The sequence below is a fragment of the Stomoxys calcitrans genome, chromosome 4 (genome assembly GCF_963082655.1).
Source record: "Stomoxys calcitrans chromosome 4, idStoCalc2.1, whole genome shotgun sequence".
In the NCBI taxonomy this organism is placed as follows: Eukaryota; Metazoa; Arthropoda; class Insecta; order Diptera; family Muscidae; genus Stomoxys; species Stomoxys calcitrans.
This window is the reverse complement of record NC_081555.1, coordinates 54,732,825-54,757,296: the sequence shown is the minus strand read 5'-3', so window position 1 is coordinate 54,757,296 and position 24,472 is coordinate 54,732,825. Positions and strand designations below refer to the sequence as shown.

The 24,472-nt window shown below is 40.3% G+C and overlaps 1 protein-coding gene and 3 long non-coding RNA genes across 5 annotated transcripts; 1 reads left to right on the top strand and 3 right to left on the bottom strand.

Moving 5' to 3' along the window:
- Nucleotides 1-9,360: 9,360 nt before the first annotated feature.
- On the bottom strand, nucleotides 9,361-11,543 carry LOC131996744 (uncharacterized). The gene is made up of 2 exons (XR_009397959.1): nucleotides 10,575-11,543; nucleotides 9,361-10,403 (listed from the first exon to the last, which is right to left on the bottom strand). It is a non-coding gene; the product is annotated as an uncharacterized LOC131996744 (long non-coding RNA).
- Nucleotides 11,544-12,438: 895 nt separating this feature from the next.
- On the bottom strand, nucleotides 12,439-19,503 carry LOC131996930 (uncharacterized). The gene is made up of 3 exons (XM_059367129.1): nucleotides 18,118-19,503; nucleotides 15,257-17,923; nucleotides 12,439-12,570 (listed from the first exon to the last, which is right to left on the bottom strand). The coding sequence occupies exons 1-3, from the start codon at nucleotides 19,501-19,503 to the stop codon at nucleotides 12,439-12,441; spliced, it is 4,185 nt and encodes a 1,394-aa protein (XP_059223112.1).
- A 71-nt stretch (nucleotides 19,504-19,574) lies between these two features.
- Nucleotides 19,575-22,218, top strand: LOC131996742 (uncharacterized). Of its 2 annotated transcripts, XR_009397957.1 has the most exons (4): nucleotides 19,575-19,910; nucleotides 19,971-20,145; nucleotides 21,430-21,578; nucleotides 21,668-22,218. It is a non-coding gene; the product is annotated as an uncharacterized LOC131996742 (long non-coding RNA). The 2 variants fall into 2 exon arrangements; XR_009397956.1 differs by having other exon boundaries at nucleotides 19,575-20,145.
- LOC131996743 (uncharacterized) lies at nucleotides 21,129-22,602 on the bottom strand. The gene is made up of 2 exons (XR_009397958.1): nucleotides 22,340-22,602; nucleotides 21,129-22,168 (listed from the first exon to the last, which is right to left on the bottom strand). It is a non-coding gene; the product is annotated as an uncharacterized LOC131996743 (long non-coding RNA).
- Between the last annotated feature and the right edge of the window lie 1,870 nt (nucleotides 22,603-24,472).

Genomic DNA, 24,472 nt, shown 5'->3' with positions numbered 1-24,472 from the left:
AATACTTGCGCCGGGAAATTGGGTCGCACTTGCGGTATTCGACCGGCTGGTATAAAGCGAGCGGCTGCTGCGTTGATGATGTCTCGGAATTTCCTCTCGGCCACAAGCACATCAGAGGGGGGTGGCAGTTCATTGAAGCGGCGATTGGTATACTCTCTGAAGCCAGTCCAATTGGCCTTCTTGTAATTGATGAACGTCCGGCGCTCAGAGGTTATGAAGTCGGGTGGTCGGTCGATGGTGAGGATTATGGGGAGGTGGTCTGACCCCAAAGAGATGACGGCTTGCCAGGATACGTCACTCAGGAGATCAGGGGATGCAATTGAGATGTCTGGCGAGCTGCTGCACCTCCTCGTAATCCTAGTGGGGGCATCCTCATTCACCGTGCAAAACGTGGAGCTATCTATCTGCTCTGCCACGCTGGTCGTTACCTAGGGGAGAATGCCATGACGAGTGATGTGCATTAAAATCCCCCAGAACCAGACGACCATGGCCAGATAGCAACCCACTTATGTCGGGGTTGTAGGCCTGGCCATTAATCGGGACACAGCTACCAACCGGCGGTATATACACGTTGTATATCTCTATCTCGGCAGTACCAGACCTGACTGCTACCCCCATACATTCCATGTATGGGTCACTAGCGTCAAGCGCAGGCGAGATAGGTGTATACTGCACGGAATGGTGTATAATAGTCCGACGACGAGGACGACGGCGACGCTTGTGACCCACTGCTGGCTATGTTCGCACAGCAGCTAGCGACATAGCCAGTATGACTATACTCCCATAGCGAAGTTAGGCCAGAGCAAGAACGGAAATGTACCCACTCCAAGCACCGGTTACACCTCACCGACACTGACCGATGATGAAGGCGGTTCTGGCAAACGGAACAGAACCTGGGTCCGGGGTTCTTTTCAATCCTGGCACGGACCAGAAGCATACGGAGAAGGCACTCCGGGATGTGCCTCTCCCATGACGAAAAAAGACGAACACGTACACTGAGGCGGCAGCCCTTGCCGATGAAGATTGCATCGGGTCAATCCGGTGCGTACAAGCGGCTGCCATGGGATTGATCATCCATGGTGGTGGGTACTGGCGGAACTTATCCCTTTTTTGCATGTATGATACTACTGTTGTAATTTTTAACAATTTTAAACTGTATGCAAACACATTTTGTGGTACCTATATTATATAAAATATATGTATGAGGAAAAATCGTATTATGTGGTAAGTATAAAAGCCATTCTTTGTCGGAAGGGAACGGAGTCTCCCACTTAACCCAAACTAAAGAGAGTATCGATCGAGACAAATAAAAGGTATTAAGAACATATGCCGGTCCCAAGAAGGCCGCCACACGGACGTATAGGACAATCGGGCCATGAGAGCTAAATTAAAAATATTTGAGTGTAGAATACGTATATGATATCAAATTTTGCACCCAAGTCTCAGAAGGGCCACCGCCTTCCAAAAACCCCCCAAACGGATAAGAAGACCAATCGGATCGATATTTTAACTCGATGAAAGGTATTTATGAAAGAGTAGAATACAAATATCAAATCAAAATTATGGACCTAATTCTCAAAATGTCTCCTCTGTATTATGGTTTGCCTCCATTTTCTCTAATACGTTGCGAATGGTTGATTTGTGTCGATTTTAGCCATGGTGAAGCCTACAAATTCCAATACATTGTGGTGTGCGGCCTATATGCAACCTCAGCGCCATGTACTACACAGAAAAAAAATAAAAATCGGTTTCAATCACAAAATTAATTGATCAAATTAATTTTAATTGAAACAGCTTTAATTACGAAAATGATAATATCAATCCCAGTTTTTGAAAAAGGTGATTGAAAAAATTTTCAATAAAAAAATTTCACATTCAATTAAAAAATTGATTGAAATTTCCAATTAATTTTTTTATAGATCCGATTAAAAATTGATTTTTTTTTTTAAATTTTTAATTGATCCGATTAAAAAGTGATTGAATTTTTTAAAATTTTCAATTAATTTTTTTATTGATCCAATTAAAAAAGTGATTGAAATTTTCGAAATATCTAACTAATTTTTTAATTGCATTAATTAAAAATTTAATTTGAAATATTCAATCGTTATATCTAAAATTTTGCGAAAAGCGAGCTGTATGGGGCGCACCGTCGATTTCGATTCAACATGGTTCACATATGTAAAACTCATGGAGCACAAATTTGAGGTTTATGTTTGGGTCCATCAGCACTCTTTGGGAACAAAACACCTTCTGGGGTTTTTCCAAAAATGAAACGGAAAATATTGTTTTTCGAATTATAAAAGAAAGAGTAGCGAGGCAGTAACTTTAAGAATTACTTGCATTGGGGAAGTAAACACCACAGAAAAACATTTATCTTGGTATCGTCCCTAACCGACAAGTAAGTAAGTGCCAAAATCAATCAATCAGTCACTTCTTTGGCTGATGCATATAGTGGTAGAAAAAATTGTTAGAGGTAAGTACAATCAATACCATTGTCTGAAAGTGAGCTGGAAGTCTGGAAGTGAGTACAACTATAAAGTACTATTTTAAGTGGAATTCAACAAAAGGAACAAAACTAAATTTCTTGTAAAAATAATATTTTCCTCTGTCTCTTTTTTATACTAAACTCCCACCGATGAGCATCTAACTCTCAAATAAATCTTTTGCATATACATTCAACCTAGACTGCTTTCTTGAACTTTACCTTTTGCTGAGAAATTATACGAAACTGGAATTGAGTTTTGTCGCTACATATTCCTTGCTCAACATAGAATCCATATTTGGATCTAGGATTCAGCAGCCGCATTAAATCAGAAGGGGTGGGCCCCAGGGAGGAAAACACTAACTAATCTCTCTCAGAAACCGATATAGGAAAATCAAATTTAAACAAATCGAGTCCAAGCAGTTTTAACGGTAGAAATATTTAAATGTGAACCGTCAGCGGAAATTAACCTCCGCAGCAAATACCACAGCACCGGATCCGCTTATCATACACAAAAATTGGCATATTATTTTCAATCAAGTTTGTGGCTTATGGGGTTGTTACAGAGTTGCATTTTTATAACACTATGCTCAAAAGCAAACCTCATCGCGCTCGTTCATTCGAGTCCTTCAGAGTTATCCCTTAAGGCTGGTACTACGTTTTTTTTTTTGTGGAAAAATGAGTGTTTGGGTCGTACTGAAATATATGTATGTTGTTGTAATTTCCACCAAAACCCACCCCTTCTTAATTAATAAATAATGAAGCACAAAACAATTTAAAAAGAGAAAAATTCAGCTTTTATCGTAAAAATAATTGGATTTTGTAGTTTTTTCACGGCTATAAGTTAAATAAGCGCAACTCTCCAAATGCCTTTGTCAGCATTATCCACTTTTATCCAAATATTGTTATTGTAATTTCAGACCAAACACATTCGTTCACAAATCTGTGAAAGAAATATCTATTTTTCTTTCGAGTATATTTACTTATATTTAAAAATAAATATAAATAAATATAAAATTTAAATTTAGAAAAAATTTTATGGTCAGCATTTAAATCTACAATACACTACATGGATAACGCAATGAGTGAATACGAAGTTTTCGTTTCTTGGCAAAATGAACAAATCCAGTTCTGCAACCCGTCATCGAAGGAGCCCCATCAGTACATATGCCGGCAATCTTTCCCCAAAGTATATTGTTGGTATCCAAGAAATACGAAAGAGCTTTCAAAATATCTTTGAAGATTTTGAAAATAGTAGGTCCTCACATATTGAACGCTCTTTGATATGTCTGCAGCAAAACAACAACTGACAGGAGCAAGATACATATGTTATTTCATCACATTGCGGAGTAATTAATTGCGAGTTGTTGATGTGTTGGATTAATTGCGACTTGACATCATTAGCCATTTCGTCAAAACGCCTTTATACTGTATTATTCGAAATTGGCATTTTTGAAAGTTGTTTCACTTCATTGTTATCCAGCATTTTACTTGCAGCTGCTATTATTTTGGGTTTTATAACCAATTCGCAATCGTATGAGGTTTTTTTTTCCTTGCTATAATCAATGTATTTTCATAGGATGCTTCCAATGCCCTTTCAGTTTCCAGGTTAAACACAGATGGATTCCAGGTTAGAATCCATCCTCATCTTTCTCAATGTCGACAACTTTGCATCACAGAAAGCAAGAGGCTTGCCCCCGTATTCTTGATGCAGCGATGACAAATTTATTTTCAATCCTATTGGTCTCATTGCATTGTTAGACAAAATTTTGTGGCAAATTACTCATTGGAGCAAATTTTCATTCATTTTTACAACACAAGTAAATCCATATTTAATGTATTCGATACTGTATAAACGTAACTTGTCCTTTAAAGTCATATTTGCAATCGATTAAAACTTTATTTCAATAATATTTAATACGAACAACCAACCAAAACCCAAAAAACATATGGTCGTTTGCATAGAGATGGCAAATTTGAATAGTGATGAGTAAAGGGACAAAGGAACCAAACCGTTGTACATGAAGGCAGTAAACGCCCAAAAATGGTATTGCACGTAACTTTTACTTATTACTCACTTAAGGACGGTACTATTGGGTTACCCAAAAAGTAATTGCGGATTTTTTAAAAGAAAGTAAATGCATTTTTAATAAAACTTAGAATGAACTTTAATCAAATATACTTTTTTTACACTTTTTTCTAAAGCAAGCTAAAAGTAACAGCTGATAACTGACAGAAGAAAGAATGCAATTACAGAGTCACAAGCTGTGAAAAAATTTGTCAACGCCTACTATATGAAAAATCCGCAATTACTTTTTGGGCAACCCAATATATTCGGTTTTCCCATTGAAACTCCATATAAAAAACAACCTGAAAATTTTTCCGGAATGTGTTCGTTTCGTCATAACTTGTTTTTTCATCCAGGGAAAATTTACATTTCGGAACGACCTTTGAGAGCATAACCACAGTAGCTATGCAAGAAGTAATTTTCTTTCCCAAAATAAACGCGATCGCAAAACTTCTAATTGTAACTAAGTCTTTGTAAGTGTTAGTGGTGTTGCTCACATGTATTTACTCTGTGTGAAAAAAATAAAGTGTTTGTGGAGGCATAAATAAGAAAGTATATTTCAAATATGAATATACTCGAAAGAAAAATAAATATTTCTTTCACAACAAGCAACTCCATCAATATTAAGTTTTGAAAGAATGTGTTGTGCTTTTGGTCTGCAATTACAACAACAATATTTAGATAAAAGTGGAAGATGCTGACAAAGGCTTTTGAAAAGTTGCGCTTATTTAATTTATAACAGTGAAAATACTACAAAATCTATTTACTTTTACAAATAAAAGCTGAATTTGTCTCTTTTTAAATGGGTTTGTGTTTCATTATTTATTAATTACAAAGGGGTGGGTTTGGTTGAAATTACAACACATACATGAATTTCAGTACGACCCAAACACTGACATTTGTGTGGTCACATGCACATAAGCAGCTGATAAATAGTTTGATGCCATATTAATTTTTATGTGTAAATGGCAACATGTTAGCTAAAGAAACCCAAAAAAATCAAATATGGTAACCTTGTCAAACCATCAAAAGAACGATTTTCTGAAATTTTTACACAAAAAAGAACATAGTACCAACCTTTAGGTTATAAATAAATAAATATAATAATTATAAATAAATGTTTGGTACGTATATATATTGTTAAAAATTTGATGAATTCACAAGTTTGTGTTGTTTTAACAAATTTGATGATTAAAAACCTTCTCAACCTGAAATGACGCTGACCCCCAAGATGGCGATTTCAAGATGTTGTTGTACAAATAAAATGATGGTTTGTCAGCTGATTGCGCTACATAAACTGTAAATGAATTTATCTTGGCACCATCCTTTAATTGACACCTAAGCTGTAGTTAAATACCACGAGCAGAACTCATGCGTACTTAAGCAATCTAATGCGCCCACATGGGTTCTTTTGGTTGAGTTGCTGCGTAATCATTTCCAAAAATCAGCTTATTTATGTCATTTCCAAAGTTAATTTCAATGGAAACTAGCAGTAATGCTGTTTAATATTATTTTATTAAAATAATTTTTCTAATTTACGGACTGCAAATTGAACATTACAAATACTCAAATCATATGTTTTGTGTCCTGAAACGCGCTTTTAAAGAAATTTTTATTGCAAAAGAACGCGAGTTACGAACCATAACACACACACAACGAAAAATGGCACGAACTAGTATCATCCCTCCAAACATTTTCTATCGTGCGAGTCACTAAATCTGCACTCAAGGAAGTTGAAAACAATCTCAGGCGATATCATTTTTTACTCTAATTAGTGTCTCGGTACGGGAGAAAACGTTCCACTTGGCGATATATACCCATGAGTGACTAAATAGGGACTAAAAAAAGTGTAAAATTCGATTATCAACGTCATTTATAAAAATAAATTTTTATTTGCCAAATGTTTTTTTTACCTTTTAGAGTGAGGCTAATTTTTATTTCTCTTTCTAATTTACTTCTTTTTCAAATCAAGATTAATAATCGAAGATTTTCTTTGCAATGATTTTCCCTGACTGGGATTTGAACAGCCAACCTTACGATTGTGAGGCGTATGCTATCCCTCTGTGCTACCGGCCTTTCTTCATTACAGAAGGCTAAGTTAACATACATTCTCTTGTTTGGGGTATTTTGAGTTAGCGTCCAAAACAACAACAAAAAATCTATTTTTAAATTTGTAGCAATAGCAGTTGATTATGAGAAACTAATTAGCGAAACATGAATGATAGAATTCTGACAGTAATGTATTTTGTTGTTGTAAATCTTGAAATCTCTACAAACTATCATACAAAAGGACCTAAAAAGTGACTATTCTGGGAGGGAGTGAGAAAGTCACTTCCAAATGTTTGGAGGGATACTCAAATTCAGACTTGCACTAATCACTCATATTGACAGATAGTGCACTCAATTCTTTGTTTTGAACCAATCTCAGTTAGTTTATTTAACACATTATCTTAATCATATTGTTTGCAAGTAGCATTACCTATAATTTCAAGGCGTTAGAATAAGACAACAATAGTTCTATATTGGTTCATGATAACCATTCGTTGTAAGACTTTTTTCATATGTGATCGAAAAGAAGAAGAAAATAAAACTTTACTTTACTTACTTTGTTTTGATCAACTGCTCCTACCCGCTAAATCAAGGCGGATTTAAAAATGTGGTCTCACGCGAACAGCCGTTAACAGCTTGCCAGGTTCGACGGTATTAAGATGACAGATTTCTGTTTGCATTCTCTTTGTTGTTATCTTTTTTCTGGCATATTCTCTGCTCATGTACGCTATGTATACACGCAAATGCAAATTTGCAAATTTTGCCCATGAACATTCCACTAAGGAACAGGGGCACATGTACACAAACGCACACAAATTTCTTTGCATTTTTGGCAAAACTACGATCAGTTTGATGACAAGATGGCTGATTGCTCCATATGATTTGTGGTTGTTGTACAAATGAGACCTCCTTTTATTGCTTCGCCATGCCGCTAAATTTGTCTTGATTGGCAATTTATTAAAGCGAAATTCGCATTGGCGCAGCGCCATGTCGCTACTATTTTGCATGTAGATCTCTGTACTACTTCTACGAAATGTGTTCGCATTTTCTTCGTCACCATTTTTTATAATGTGTTCTGACAATTTTTTGAGTGGAAAGTTGAAAACAGTACAAGGCTTTAAGGCCAAAACAGCAGAGCGCGTTGAGCTTTGGCTTTGAGCTTCGTGTTGCAAAAATGCAACTCTGCACATAAGTTCCACAAAAGCTACGCGGAAAAGCATGATACAACAACAAAAAACGATCACCAACGAAACTATCTTGAGTGACAAATGCCGTAAATTGAAATGTCAAAGGTTTTAGAAATAACACTGTTTTGTTGCTTATGTGTGGAATATTGGATCAATAGAACATCTTTTTTAGACTTTAGAAAAAATCACAGCTGTGTTATCACGCCTTTGACATTAAGATTTACTACAAAATCAAAACAATAATAAAAAAATTGTCCTCAGCTGTTAGCATTACTTATGCTTTACTTACTTTAATTGGCTATGACAGAATATTTCTTCCACAAGCCGAACGTAGAATAGCGTTCCAAGCGCCTCGATCTTCTGCGCTCATTCTAAAATCTCTGACACCAAGTTTCGAGGTGTCTCCCACAACTTGATCTTTCCATCGGGCTTTTGGTCTTCAGATAGTCGAAGTTAAAATTTGTTTTATTTTTGGAAGTTTCTTCTTTTGATAATTACTTGCAAAGCTGCATTTTTCATTCTGCTTTAAACTTTAAAGGCTCTATCACACTACATGTTCTTGTCTTATGACATATCACTTTTTATTAATCATTTTTATTTCATTGTGTCAAAATTGCCAATTTACATAATTTTTGCTATCACACTAGTATGTTATTTTTGTATGACATAACATTAAAAAGTGAGCAAAAACTGATTTTTTATGGCTACAAATTGTCTAAGTTGTCACGTGCCCCCATAGGAGGTCGCTCCACCTTTTCTCTGGAGTGGCAATTGATGCTGGCGGGCGCTGGCTGCTGGCAGTTGAGCTCCGGCTGTGGCTCAGTGGATAGGGCGCGGTTCTTTGCCAACATCTATTGCCAAAAAGGAGGGACAAAAAAACTAAAATCAACCAGCTTGTGGATGGACAAATAGGAAAGGGAAAGGAAAAAAACCTAAAATATTTCATTCTAACATTCGTACAAAATTCGGAACTGCTTTATTTGAAGATCACAACTTTACTGATACTCTCAATTTTGACATTTATAACAAAGCTTGTAATGACCAAAAAAGGTAGTTAAGAAATTAAAATGCAAGTTATCAAAACTAACAAATTCTTCGTGAAGTATGTTACGTGCACGGTTCATACTCTGAGCTGATATTTGCCCGGTGTCGGCTTTGCCGGTATGCTGGCTTTCAGCGCGGCTATCGCTCGCCGGATGGGGGGTAGGTTCTTGCCAACAACACGGGTCATACGCTGTCACGAAACAAAAACATAAATCATACCGGACTTTAAGACAGAAGGATTCAAACAAAAAAAGAGCGAGCCCGAAACATGTAAGGAAAAGGAAACACAAACCGGAAACAGAATCACGAACTTACTGGGGATGTCAAACGCAAACACTCACCGCGAAGCTTGCTTGGCAGCTGTTTCGCCAAGCATTAGCCCTCCCACAAGGAACCCCTGGGTTCCCATACCTTGATGCCCCTCATACGTATCCTGGGCATCCCAACTTCGCTGATTTACCTTCACTTACCTTTCACTCATTCCTTCCCACACCACCTTTCAAAAACAGCCTTAGGCTGAACACATACTGTTGCCTTGTAAAAACATTATAAAACTGCCTTTATTGGCATCAACAGAAAATACATATCATAACAATAATCAAAGTTTCGACCATGGGGTCCCCATTTCGCCTTTGATCTGGCATCGTCTAGTCATCTTCCTCCGCTGAAGTAAGGATTTCCACCCGCTTCGGCCGGGCTGCCGCTAATATCCGTCCGCGTATTAGTATCCGTCCGTTGTTTGTTCTGTCCGTCCGTGTTGTCAATATAAACATATCATACCTTTTTCTATTTTCTTTTTTTAATTACTCCTTTCTTTTCTGGTTGGACAAGATGATATTTGCCCGGTGGGCAAAAACTCCCTATTCAACGTTTTGAGGACCTACCCGGATTAGAGCTCTGATCCTAGCGCCTACGGCTCCTTCTAAAACGGAACCCACTGCAACTGAGTTGGGACAAATAGCCCTTCTTGTCTCCCCCAGGTAAGAACAATGTATATTTAAATATTATTTGGCCCAAATATATTTATATGTGTACGTGTAAACTGTAATAAAAATGTTTGTCTTTATAGGTCGTCCGTCTTAGTCCGAAGTCCGGCATTTACCCCTGCAACCCGGAGGAGGCTACAAGCATCTGGAGCTCCCACGTTGATTGGAGAGGCGATGGTGGCTGGATGCGGTTGATGATGGTGTATCCGTTGTTTTTTTTTTTTTTTTAACTTTATTTTTAAGATGTAGCGTTATGTAGCTTGTAAGATTTTAGTCTTATTTAGATTGTAATTTTTCTTTTAGGTATGCTCAATTCTTAGATATCTTCGTAACTTTAAGATGTATTCAATTCACTGTTTGTTTGTTTTTTTTTTTTTTTTTTATCTAGCTTGTAGATTTTAAGTATTTTTTTTTGCTTGTGGTTTTGTTAACTTAGTTCTTAGGTAAGTTTAGTATGTAGCCTTTAGGTAAGTTAAGCTTGTAGTTTTAGATTATTTTTATAATTTCTTATATATTTTTTTTTTTTAGGATGTAATTTTTTCTTTATTTTCAGATTATTTAATATGTAGTTCGTAAGTTCGATTTTCCTTCATGAATTTAAAAAGAATAAAAAAAATCCATTTTCAGGCATCTTCTATCACTTTTGGTTTTCTTTGGTTATCGGGGTCTTTTTATATTCGAGTCGGTGGCAGCGCTTCGTGTCACCGGGCGCACAGTTCTTCGCAAAAAAAAAAACAAATTATACTTTTTTTTCGTACCACGATTTTTCTGCATCCAGCCAACTCCAATTCCAAGGTCCAAGAGAAGGCAAACCGGCCAGGAAGTCGGCCATCTTTCGCAAATTTCCCGTCATGGCAGGCTTTCGACCAGTCCTTCCTTGACGGCTTTCCTCCTCTTCCACCCGTTTCAATCACTGAACACCTGATTCCCAGGGTTGTTCAAGTATGCTCGAAATCATTCACAATAGCGATACATATGGTGTAAAGGGGGATGAACACAGCCGGAAAGCCGCACACCACAAACCCAACCATCCTGCCGATATCGCTATCAAAGGATGGGAGGGAAAAAGTGCGATTTCTCTCTGTGTATTCCTAGGAAAATCCGGTTGCTCGTGCATGTACATCCCTAAAAGCATGTCTGAACTGACATCCCTACTCCAGCAAACCAATCTATCGCACAACTAGTGGAACCTTTCGTCCAATTTGGGGGAACTAATCGACCAATCTGCTCAGTCTCCCTAGGCCATTTTATCTCACATACGTTAGCACCTACGACATCCGACTTATTGGAAAACATGTTCAGGGGAGCGTTATGATCTGCCACATTAAGTAAATCTCATGAAATTATAATCTTCATATCCAAAATTTTAACATCCGCTAGTGTGCCTACCCTATTTATGCCCTATCGCGCCGTGTGAACCTCTACTAAGCACTCTGACATACGCGTTCGCAACTAGGGTAGGGCCTATGGGCCTCACTTCTTGGTGAATGAAATGTGTAGCACTTGATAAAACGAAGAAGAGGTAATGAAAAAAAATTTGGAATTTTAACCGGGACGGACGAAACTCGCTCAATGGAAATAAAAAGGTAAGTATTTATACAAAAAAAGAAAGAACAAAACTGTGACTAAACTAAAGTTCAACAAAAAACTCTGTGCAAAATACCAGATAAATAAATTGTGAATTTAAAACGAAATAAAAATATCGAAAGCTAAACCATTGAAACCCTAGTGGTGTGTGTGTGTGTGTGTGTGTGAAAAAAAATCTAGAAAAATTAATGAAATCAGCCGTAAAATAATAGTACGAAAAATATTCGCAATTAAAAAAACAACCCCACCGAATGACATAAAAGAAATAATAATGCGTTCAAACCAAAAGTGTCCCCAGTAGCCACCAGTGGCTAAGGTCACCTGGCCCGACACAACCAGGCTATTAAGTGAATGACCAGAAAAATAGTTAAAACTCCAAAAAAAATAGAAAAAATAAAATATATGTACATAGTGTTCCCAAATAACCAAAGAGGTACAGTACCCGAAAAGTCGCGTGGTCCCCAAAAATAAAAAAAAATTGGCGTCAGTCCAATACACCTATAAACCCCTATACAAAAAAACAAAAATGCACCCACCAACATATCAATGGTGCTGGTGCTAGTGCGTGCATAGTGTGTAAATATGATAGTATAATAGTGTGGGCCAACGGTACTATCCGCCGATGCGTGTGACCCATTTAACTGATGAATGGGGGGGGTGGAGGGTACCAACAACACTAGTGCAGATATGTGCAATGGAGTATGAAGGGGAACGTCTGAATTGAAACTCCAAGTAAAAGAAAAAGTAAAAACAAAGGTGCTAAAGAGAAGAAGAATGTCACCTGTAAAGCAAATTTATAAACGAAAAATTTCTCTTTTCGTGAGTGTTGTGACCAAGTTCAATGAACCTTCTGGTGAAAGTTTTAAGATAAAAAAGAAAATAAAGGCAAAAATGAAACGATAAAAAGGAAAACCACTAACATTGTTTTGTGTAAAATCAAACCGAAAAAAGCAAAAACCAAATCAAGTATCCAGATTGGGAAAAAACAAAACGATAACAACCCCAAATCATATAAAAACAAAACTAAAACAAATTCTAACGCGTCATTTCCTCTCTGCCTCTTACAGGTCCGGAAACCACTACAGAAGGAATTGCCCACAACCAAAATGACGAAGCTGACCAACCAGTCTTCGCGAGCCTTCTGAGACCCGGTGAGGTGCAACGGCTCTGTAAGTATTAGAAGGGCAATAATTGACATGGTGAGTAATGGACGCATCCATTACGCCTCCTCTCCACGCGTCCGCGCGGTAACATGTTATACCATGTTCTTAATGCCATAGAGATAGAAGGACGGAGGGCTCGCGTGCGGTGTCCCGTAGCAGGCCGCGCAATGCCGGGACGCAGTGTGAGGGTGAGCCGATTGTCAAATAATACCCCTCGAACACTTCACAGTGGCCGACCCCAAGCCATCCTCTCATAGAGGGCGGTGCGAAAGATTGGTAGTCTTCGTCCAGCATCCTCCAACCGCAGAGTTCTCCAGGTAAGTGTCGGGTAAGTATAGCTTCTTAGCCCCTTTTTTACAGCCAACCAAACGACGTACACCTTCTGCGGAAATTGCATTACACCCCAAGCTGTGTCACAAACCACCAATGGGACCAAAAGGAAAGGGCAGACGATTTGGACCAAATAAAGAAAAGGAAGGTAAGCCTACGCATATCATGAAAACCATTCCAAACTAACACCTTTTCACGTTTTCATCAGGTTTCACCGCGGAATCAAAAGGGATTACACTCCCCAGCCCCCCGGACCGGCCAGGAACCAGGTGAGTCAACTATCTTCCTCTACTTCCATTGAACACTTTGCTCCTACCACAACGTCATCTGCCCCGGGTAACTAAGGGAACTCCCAAGTCCAAGGCGCTCTCAGAAATAGCGCCATCTCGTGCAAAAAGAAAATGTTCGGTCGTATAAATCGGTCAACACGAATCATTACTGTAATCTGACGTTACCATCTAAAATTGATGAAAACTGGCTAAATAAAATACGAAGCCATCGTTGTGTGAACTATCTTCCGGACGGCGTCGACATAAAACAGAAATTTGGTATTTGTACGCCAATGAAATCCTGGCACAAAAGAAAGGAATCAATTCCATTGGACTGTCTTCATGTGAACAAAGCCTAAGTGTCCTTAGTGAAATTTCCCTAGACGATTTCTCCTAGGGCAGTAATAGGCGCTTTCGCATAATGGCTGGTACTCACCTCGGTTTTCACCGGGGAAAACCCATATTCCTCGCGGTAACTTCCTTTTCTTGAAAAACTATACAAATACCAATGATAAAAACAATTTTCTCAAAACCCCACTGTAAGCCATGAGGGAATATCCTACTGAATGAAATCGGCGTGTTTCCTTGCCTTAAAATCTGTTATATTAACAAGGTAACCAGCAAAAAAAAAAAAAATAAGGTTTAGCACTGCCCTTAACTCCGGGTCACCTAAAATAACGTGCTTTATTTCTGCTCCAGAAGAAACGGAAAATTCGCGAAATGAGAAAAATAAGTACCATTTGGCACACCCAAAATTCAAACAGTAACAACTATTTGACACCCCTCCGAACTAAAAGAAAAAAAAAAAAGGTTTCTGTGGAAAGCCATATCTAACTCCACATTGTGCTGGTATCCCCAGAAAAACCAAAAAAAAAAAATAGGTCATAGCCAACTAGCAATAAACTGTCGGCTGGTGTCTAAAACAAAACCGACCCAGGACTCGTGTTTGGAAGAAACCACACGGAACCTGGTGTCGGGAAGACAAAAGAAAAATAAACTGACGTGGAAAGAAAAGAACGCCTAAATTCGCATTTCCGTAGATAAAACAGAAGTGAAAAAAAAGAATTGTTTGAAAAAAAAAAAAAAAAAATTTTTTTTTCAGCCTGTGTCTTGTGTCTAATAAATTGGAAAAAGACAAAACTGTAATCGGAAAGAAAAACTAAACAGTATAAAAGCTAATCCATTCCCATTCTAAATCTAAAGACATTTCCTTAAATTAAACTATAACCTATGATCATCATAATTCATTTCATTCTTCAGTAAATCTTAACCCTAATTAATGCCTAAATCAGATTTCCAAAGCACTCGCTACTCTAGCTATGGGATACTTTGCCGACCCGTACAATCGAGTAAAAAAACTCAACTTCTTACTACAACCTTATAACTAAAATCGCAAAAAGAAGAAATCAATTCAAAAAAAAAAAACGTATATAAAATAAAAAAAAAGAATAAAAATAGAACAGGGCAATTCATTGCAATAAACATAAACTTACAGCTAACCAGCAACTATGGCCTTAACTATTGCTTCAAATCCTTGGCGTGATAGACACCCAAGGATTTCCCTTGTAAATCCTCTATTTCATAAAGGGAATTACCAATCGGCTTCACTACGCGGCACCGTACAAACTTATTATCCAGCTTAGCATTGTACCCCTTCTTAAAATCGCTTTGTCTAAAGCTCCGACGGTAGACTTCTTGACCAGGAATATAGTTAACTACTCTACACCGTAGATTATACGCCTTCTCGCCACGCTGGTAAGCTTTGTGCAGGCATTCCCTGATTCTGCCTCTTATCAGATCCAGTTTCTCGGACTTCATCAGGAAGTTCAATTCGGGGTCGTTCAGCAGCTCAAGTTTCCTAGCGATCGTATACATACTCCCGTGATTTATCATATTCGTGCCAAAGAGTGCGTAGTACGGGGTTACGCCTATGGATGAGTGCACAGAGGAACGGAGCGAACACTCCACCTCTGATAAGTGTTTGTCCCAGTCCGATTGGTCTTCCTGCAAATAGGAGCGAATGGCCGTCAAAATGGACTGGTTCACCCTTTCGGACGCATTCGCCTGGGGTGAATGAGCCGCGGTTCTCACGTGGTTGATGCCAAAATTCCTCACAAGCTCTGCAAACTCCTTGCTGACAAACTGCTTGCCATTATCGGACACCAAAGTCTCCGGTGTACCAAATTTGTGAAAAACCTCCGATATTAGGAATCTCACCACGTTCCGGGTACTCGCCTTGGGCATCGCTTTCAGAAGCACATATTTGGACAGGTGGTCTAGCACAATAAAGATGAATGTATTGCCCGATTTCGACCTGGGGTAAGGCCCCAAAAAGTCGACATAGATCCTCTGAAAGGGTCTCTCTGTCACACACTCTTTCCCCATGGGTGGCCTAAGGGTAGTATTTGATGGTTTCGTCTCCTTGCAGGTCTGGCACTCCTGGACAAACTGTCTAACCTGAGTATTCAAATTCGGCCAGTAGAAGTACTCCTTTACCCTTCTCAGCGTCTTGTGGAAACCACCATGGGAAACTTGAGGGGGACAGTGAGCCTTTCGGATGATGTCTCGTGTAAGCTCCATTGGAACCCACAACTTCCAGGCGAAGTCCTCATTCAGGGGAATTCCATCATCGTGCTGGGTCCTTTTATAGACCAACCCATCCACTACCCTCAAATCGGGCAGCTGAGCGGAAGTATCCTTCACCTTGGCCACAAGATCCATATAACTCTCGGTCGAGAATGCAGAGGATTCCAGGTCCACGAAACTGCTAACGTCCATGGCGACCTCCTCCATGCTGTATCGGGACAGTGTATCCGGGACTATGTTCTGGCTACCTGGGCGGTGCTCTATTTCGAAAGAGAACGACTGCAGATGCAAGCTCCACCTGGCTAACCTACCACTCAGATCCCGATGAGACATCAGCCACTTGAGACTGCTATGGTCCGTAATGACCGAAAAAGGCAGCAACTCAATGTATGGCCGGAATCTCTTAATGGCCATCACCACGGCCAAGCATTCCCTCTCAGTCACTGAGTAGTTTCTCTGAGCGGAGGTTAGCTTGTGGGAGAAATACGCTATTGGATGTTCTCCTCCTGAGTCGTCTCTCTGAAATAGAACAGCGCCTATGCCCAAGTCCGAGGCATCGCACTGAACATAGAAGTGCCTTGTGAAATCCGGGTGCGTCAGGACTGGGCTTGTCACCAGTGCCTCCTTCAGTTTGTTGAACGCCTCCTTGGCATCTTCAGGAAAATTAAACTGCTTCCCTTTCTTGAGGGTGTTAAAAATCGGTGCAGCAATGGTGGCGTAATCGGCGATAAAGCGCCTATACCAACCCGTCGTACCCATAAAGCTTCTAACCTGTTTAGCGGTCCTTGGATAACAGAACTTCATTATGGTCGATATCCTTTCAGGGTCTGGTTTCAATTTTCCTCCACCAACGATATACCCCAAGTAACGTAGCTCTTTGAAGCAGAACTTCGATTTAGCTACGTTAATTGTGAGGCCTGCATTTGATAAACAATTGGCCACTCGCTCTAGCAACCCCATGTGTGTGTCGAAGTCTGGAGATACCACCAATAGATCATCCAAGTAGACGAAAACTCTATCCCGAAGCGCGGCTGGTATCACCCTATCCATTAGACGACAAAGCCTTTGAGCTGCATTACACAGCCCAAAAGGCATCACCTTAAAATGGTAAAGTGGTCTACCAGGCACCGTGAATGCCGTTTTCTCTCTACTTGCATGATCCAAGGGGATCTGCCAAAACGCATCTTTTAGGTCGACACTTGAAATAAAATAGGTGTCCCCCAACCGACTGAGCAAACCCTCTATATGCGGAAGGGGATAGGCGTCCTTAACCGTAAGAGCATTGAGCTTCCGAGCGTCCAGGCACAACCGGTTCTTTTCGCCCTTGCGGACTAGCGTCACCGGGTGACTCCATGGGCTCTCGCTCTCCTCAATCACTCCCAGGCTAAGCATCCTATCCAATTCCGCATACATGAGTCTTTGCACTGCCGGGGATACGGGATAATGCCTATCTTTCACCGGGCAAGCATCGCGAGTGTCAATTGTATGGACTTCAATCGAGGTTTTACCAAGTCCCTTCTTGGTGTAGCAAGGGAACATCTCCATCACCACATTCAAGCGTTTCCGCTGCTGGTCTGTTAAGGAGTGTAGCTTGATTTCATCATCAGTCCTATCATCAGCGTCGCCACAGAGGCCAATATCGTTGGTTGAAAGACTGTCGACCCCAGCGAAAAGATTAAAAGACCTCATGAAGTCCACTCCAAGAAAAAGCTCACGCCTAAGGGAAGGAACCAAATAAAATGTCACTGCACACTCTCTCTTGTTAAAATTGATAGCGGCGCTGACTCTACCTTTAATGCGATGGGGTGTGCCATCGGCTGTTTGGATGACGGAGACAAAAGGTGAAACCTCCAACCCCGCTTTGTCCACAAAATCTTCACAACCCTTGCCCAGACACGACACCGTGGCACCACTATCTAGCAGACCTTCAATCGGCTGTCCGTTTATCGAAATCTTGGTGTAGAATCTTGTGTCCTCTCCCTCATATAAGGTTGCGGCGGCTATGTGTTGTCGGAGTCTCTTACGGGCTTTATATCTCTCTCTCGCCTTTCGTATTTTATTCGACACCGTGCCAAAAATCCTTGTTCTAGCCTCCTTGTACTCCTTGATCCGCACATGTAGTGGTTTCAGTTCGCGCTGCGGTACCGCTATTGCCTTGGGCCGATCCGTGTTCTGTAAAATGGTGATGTGTTTGCATGCGGTATCGGCTGAATTGTGGACTGGGTCTAGACCGGTGTGGACCTCACCCCCCCAGTATGAGGTGAGCCCCTCGGTCGGTTTCCCTGGCACTTAGGGCAATTCGCTACGGTAACACCAGCGTGTCCGCATCTATAGCAAAAATATTTGCGTGGGGCGGCACAGTCTACCCAACTATGACCTTCGGCCTCGCAGTTCCAGCACTTTATCTTAGTTCTGTCCTGTATCGCATCAACCTCTAAGATCTCTGGTGGCAAAGCTTCTTCCCAGGCCAGTTCATGTACTCTTTGTGGCGGGCCGGGACGACTATACTGCTGTCTATGACTTGCTATCAAGTTTTCCGCCCTTTTCACCTCTCGGTAAAATTCACCCAGGTTCGAGATTCGTGCTGAAAAAATCATCTGGGCCAACGACGACTTCAAGTTCCCCCGCATAATTTCCACCATTTCGTTTTCGGAATAGGGTGCCTTCTGTTGCGTCCTTAGTTGCATAACAGCGTTATAGAAGTCCTCAAAGGACTCGTGAGGTAATTGGCGGCGGTTCAGCATTTGAGTTTGCACTTGGAACTCATTCTCGAAACGTTGGTATTGATTGAGAAGTGCCGTTTGTAGTTCGTTCCAGTCTCGAAATTGGACAAACTTCCGGTGCCCCCAATACCAATCCAAGGCCGGACTTTCCAAAAGTTGATGGAACTTTGTAATGAAATCCTCATCTGGGCACTCATAATCTCGCTTGAGTTCGCCTACCCGGAAAATGAACTCGTGGACATTCATTGTCTTGGTAGTGCCGTCGAATTTGACACCCCATTTAGCCAAAGTAATTCTGGCGGCATTCTCTGGGTTTTGAGTCGTCGAGCGCCTTGCGCTGCCACACTGCGAATGATTTGGCGGTGGAAACTCCACATTCTGCCCAGGTGGCATATGATGCGCAAAATTGTGCCCTGCCGGGCCCTGTTCCAAACCGGAGGAACCCTGAGCAGCAGGATATTCAACATGGCCGGGAAACTGTTGCTGTATCGGGGGATTCATAAAAGCTGCACCCTCATTCGCCATCCGATTGACCTCCCTATGCGCGGAAGCCTGTGACCGTGGGTCAAGGCTCGGTGGGGGAATATAACTGCTAATCCTAGGTACAGAAATCGAGGGCGGTGGCTGTGAAAAACCCAATATCGGTCGAGCCGTGTTAAGTGGATGGGGTGCGGTCTGAGCTCGTGAAACCGGCGGTATGATAGGAGGCCCCTGGACCGGTGGAGCAGCCGGAAAGGGTGCCTCCACTGGTATATTTCCCCTTGCGGAAATGCCTCCAACTCCTAAGGAGCGACGGGTGGCCTCTACTATGGTGGGTATAAGCCTACGGATACTCTCCGCCTGTTCCCTCTCGAACTCTGCACGAGCCAAACCTACAGCCGAATTGATTATCTCGCGCATCGCAGACCCCATTGCCGGGTCCACTGGACGGGCAGGTGCATTCAAGCCAGTTAGTGAACTAAAACTAGGTGGTGCAATGGAATCCTGTGATCGGAAAGAGCTACTCAACATACGGGACACCTCCTCCATGACCGGGCCAATGGGCGGTGCCAACGACGACGGCGGTGGTCCATTGCCAGTAGTTGTCGCGGGTATGGTGACCCCCGATATAGGCATATTCAACACCGGCGGTTGAACTGGATTTGCGCCTGAGGTGCAGGCCGGCTGGCCTGCCGCATCCCTACTACCAGACCTCGTGCCTACCATCTCGACAAAGATTCAAACCAAATAGATAGTGCGTAGGAAGACTGGTCTAGAGCAAGCCAAAAATTCCTACACAATGACCAAAATATAAATCTGCAAGTAAAAGTAGAAACGATGTATAACCCCTATGAGGGCAACAAAAAAAACTCTATACGAGCCAACTAAAAGAAAAGCATATGTTCTAGGTGGTGAAAGGAAGGAACTATTGGAGAGGCAAGTAATGGTAAAATAAGGTGAGTGTTTGATTTTCTATACGATTTATAAACAAAAATTGACAAAAGATATTTTTCCAGGTTGCGTAAGTTCGTGAAACAAAAATTACAGATATGGATATGTAGATGGACGTATACGGCAGTACAAGCAAGGACTAACCCTGTGCCGTCACCACAGCCCACTGGACTATAGCCACGATCGCTGGGGTTGCATGAAGTTTGGCCCTACGCCTGAAAACTCTCCCAACGGAGTAAGGTAAGTCTGCAACAAAAAAAACGACCATCTTCGGGCTATTGTATCTATGTACCAATAAAAAAAGCAAGGATTCAAATCGACGGAAACCGATTCGTTAATGTACCCGCGGCTACTACACTTCCAAGCAAATAACCTTGATTAGGCGGGACCACTAGGTACATTCACGACTCGGACGCCACCGTTCTATACTGAGGGCAAACAAAATGAATATTAAATTATGGGTCTATAGCAATAAAGGTTGATTTGAAAGTATCCGCGAAACTCTGTCTTCCGAAAAGCAATTAGCCGGTTACTTACTGACCAACGGCTAAGACTCCCGAAGCGTATATTTACTGATACTTAAGCCTTCCGTAAAGACAAACCAATTCACGCCTTGCCTACAGCATGCAACGCGGTAAGGACTCTTAAGCTTACTTAACCGGGACTACACTTTCGGAAAAACATAAAAACGGAGTGACCAAGCGGAAATTAGGACTATTACAACAAGTTTCGGGCCCCACGTTGGGCGCCATTTTGTTACGTGCACGGTTCATACTCTGAGCTGATATTTGCCCGGTGTCGGCTTTGCCGGTATGCTGGCTTTCAGCGCGGCTATCGCTCGCCGGATGGGGGGTAGGTTCTTGCCAACAACACGGGTCATACGCTGTCACGAAACAAAAACATAAATCATACCGGACTTTAAGACAGAAGGATTCAAACAAAAAAAAAGCGAGCCCGAAACATGTAAGGAAAAGGAAACACAAACCGGAAACAGAATCACGAACTTACTGGGGATGTCAAACGCAAACACTCACCGCGAAGCTTGCTTGGCAGCTGTTTCGCCAAGCATTAGCCCTCCCACAAGGAACCCCTGGGTTCCCATACCTTGATGCCCCTCATACGTATCCTGGGCATCCCAACTTCGCTGATTTACCTTCACTTACCTTTCACTCATTCCTTCCCACACCACCTTTCAAAAACAGCCTTAGGCTGAACACATACTGTTGCCTTGTAAAAACATTATAAAACTGCCTTTATTGGCATCAACAGAAAATACATATCATAACAATAATCAAAGTTTCGACCATGGGGTCCCCATTTCGCCTTTGATCTGGCATCGTCTAGTCATCTTCCTCCGCTGAAGTAAGGATTTCCACCCGCTTCGGCCGGGCTGCCGCTAATATCCGTCCGCGTATTAGTATCCGTCCGTTGTTTGTTCTGTCCGTCCGTGTTGTCAATATAAACATATCATACCTTTTTCTATTTTCTTTTTTTAATTACTCCTTTCTTTTCTGGTTGGACAAGATGATATTTGCCCGGTGGGCAAAAACTCCCTATTCAACGTTTTGAGGACCTACCCGGATTAGAGCTCTGATCCTAGCGCCTACGGCTCCTTCTAAAACGGAACCCACTGCAACTGAGTTGGGACAAATAGCCCTTCTTGTCTCCCCCAGGTAAGAACAATGTATATTTAAATATTATTTGGCCCAAATATATTTATATGTGTACGTGTAAACTGTAATAAAAATGTTTGTCTTTATAGGTCGTCCGTCTTAGTCCGAAGTCCGGCATTTACCCCTGCAACCCGGAGGAGGCTACAAGCATCTGGAGCTCCCACGTTGATTGGAGAGGCGATGGTGGCTGGATGCGGTTGATGATGGTGTATCCGTTGTTTTTTTTTTTTTTTAACTTTATTTTTAAGATGTAGCGTTATGTAGCTTGTAAGATTTTAGTCTTATTTAGATTGTAATTTTTCTTTTAGGTATGCTCAATTCTTAGATATCTTCGTAACTTTAAGATGTATTCAATTCACTGTTTGTTTGTTTTTTTTTTTTTTTTATCTAGCTTGTAGATTTTAAGTATTTTTTTTTGCTTGTGGTTTTGTTAACTTAGTTCTTAGGTAAGTTTAGTATGTAGCCTTTAGGTAAGTTAAGCTTGTAGTTTTAGATTATTTTTATAATTTCTTATATATTTTTTTTTTTTAGGATGTAATTTTTTCTTTATTTTCAGATTATTTAATATGTAGTTCGTAAGTTCGATTTTCCTTCATGAATTTAAAAAGAATAAAAAAAATCCATTTTCAGGCATCTTCTATCACTTTTGGTTTTCTTTGGTTATCGGGGTCTTTTTATATTCGAGTCGGTGGCAGCGCTTCGTGTCACCGGGCGCACAGTTCTTCGCAAAAAAAAAAACAAATTATACTTTTTTTTCGTACCACGATTTTTCTGCATCCAGCCAACTCCAATTCCAAGGTCCAAGAGAAGGCAAACCGGCCAGGAAGTCGGCCATCTTTCGCAAATTTCCCGTCATGGCAGGCTTTCGACCAGTCCTTCCTTGACGGCTTTCCTCCTCTTCCACCCGTTTCAATCACTGAACACCTGATTCCCAGGGTTGTTCAAGTATGCTCGAAATCATTCACAATAGCGATACATATGGTGTAAAGGGGGATGAACACAGCCGGAAAGCCGCACACCACAAGTATTTAGTTTAGAGCAAAATCAAAAATTTGGATCAAAATTAGCAAAATAATTTTCAAACAAAATTTAATGCTTTCAAGTTTAATTTCTCTATCTTGTGTTTTTCAGGTTCAGGTTCCTGGTTCTAATGGCGACTGTTCGGGATAAATGCCAATGGAGTCCCCGGGTATTGTGGTCCTGGTGGCAACCTCTGCGGCCAATAGGGTCCCTTTTAGGTTCTCGTTTGTCTGTCCGTCCGTCTAGTCTTTGGTGAGTATTGTCGTGTTTAAGTGTATCTGTCGCTGTCAGTTCTTGTCTAAAAAAGTTTTTTTCTTTTATTATTTTCTAGGGGAAAATAAATCTGTCGAGAGTCAACCGTCTGTATGCCTGTCGGTTTATGGTCGGAGAAACTTTTGGACTACCTTATGGACACTGGGGTATGCGACAGCGTCTAGGTCCCTTGGAGTAGCGACAGGGGTTGTGGATATGCCAATTGCAGTAGCTGAAGTCTTTTATGTGTGTGGCAGTGGAGGTGGAGGAGTCTTAGCTTTAGCTTTTTTTTTAGACTTAAGATTTAAGTTTTTAAATTTACATTATTTGATTTGATTTTTTCTATTTCTTTTCAGTGTTTTCTTCTTTAATAAATGTTTCTTTTTCTATTAGGTTTTAACAACTTTACTTTCTTTTTTTCAACTTTTCGATATATATATATATATATATATATATATATATATATATATATATATATATGTATATATATATATATATATATATATATATATATATATATATATATATATATATATATATATATATATATACTTTGTAACTTTTTCTATAGATTCAGGATTCACTGAATAAGGTTAAGCCAAGCGATCAGCCGATATACTTTTTTTTTAATATTTGGCAGTACTTGGCATTGAGGATGTCAACTTGTTCTCTTTTTACATTCATTCTTTGTTTACGTTTTCTCCTATATGATGACATTTTCAATCGGCAGATTTGACATCCTTAATGATGTTTATGGGGCCTATCCACTTTGTGTTTTGCATGTGACCTAACCTTCTATTAGTGAATCCTGCTATAGATTTAAGATTTTCAACAAAACTTTACATTTTAGTTTTAAATTATTTCTTTAGTTTAACAACTTTGTTTATCTTGTGACACAGTTCAATAAAACCAATTTAATTTTTTTTTTGTTAATTCACTTGTGTTTCTTTTTTTATATTTACTGATGGCTCCACCTCCGTTTGCTGCCAAAACCCAATCGAAAAATAACTTGTTATCCTCCACATACTGACCATCATGGTTCCCCCAAGCCATCATGTCCACCGAGGAACCATCATGAAATTCGCTTTTCCAAAATAGCAAAAACAAAATACATATGTTTCTCGGAACTGTCGTTATAGTGGTCACATTTGTATGTGGAGGTAACATAGTTGCCATAAAAAACGCGACTGTTCAAAACCAGATGTCGTTCTACTCCAATCAAACATAGGGTGACACGCTACAAAGTTGTGACAAATCTATTTCAACCATATAGTTGTGAAAACAATTTAATTTTGGGTTGCTTTAATTCAACTGACAGCAAAACCAGCTGATTTTTTTATGTTTTTGTCAAAAGGAATAGAGCACCGCGCTAATCAACACTGTTATTTTGAAAAGTGATTTTCATGTGTTTTTTTCATTCGTATAACACTATGTGTACAAGTTTGACAATAGCAAAATTTGACATGTTATCAGACAAGAACATGCAGTGTGATGGCACCTAAATCGAAAAAATAACAGTGCTATTTTGAAAAGTGATTTTCAAGTATTATTTTCATGCGTATCACACAATGTCAGGATTCACTAATAGAAGGTTATGTCACATGCGAAAACATAAAGTGAAT

Coding starts and splice junctions, on each gene's coding strand:
- LOC131996930 (XM_059367129.1), bottom strand. CDS start 19,503: ATGGAGGAGGTGTCCCGTATGTTGAGTAGCTCTTTCCGATCACAGGAT. Junction 17,924..18,117: donor AGGCCGAAGGTCATAGTTGG/GTAGACTGTGCC, acceptor ACCATTTTACAG/AACACGGATCGGCCCAAGGC. Junction 12,571..15,256: donor GGAATTTTGGCATCAACCAC/GTGAGAACCGCG, acceptor TAATACTTACAG/AGCCGTTGCACCTCACCGGG.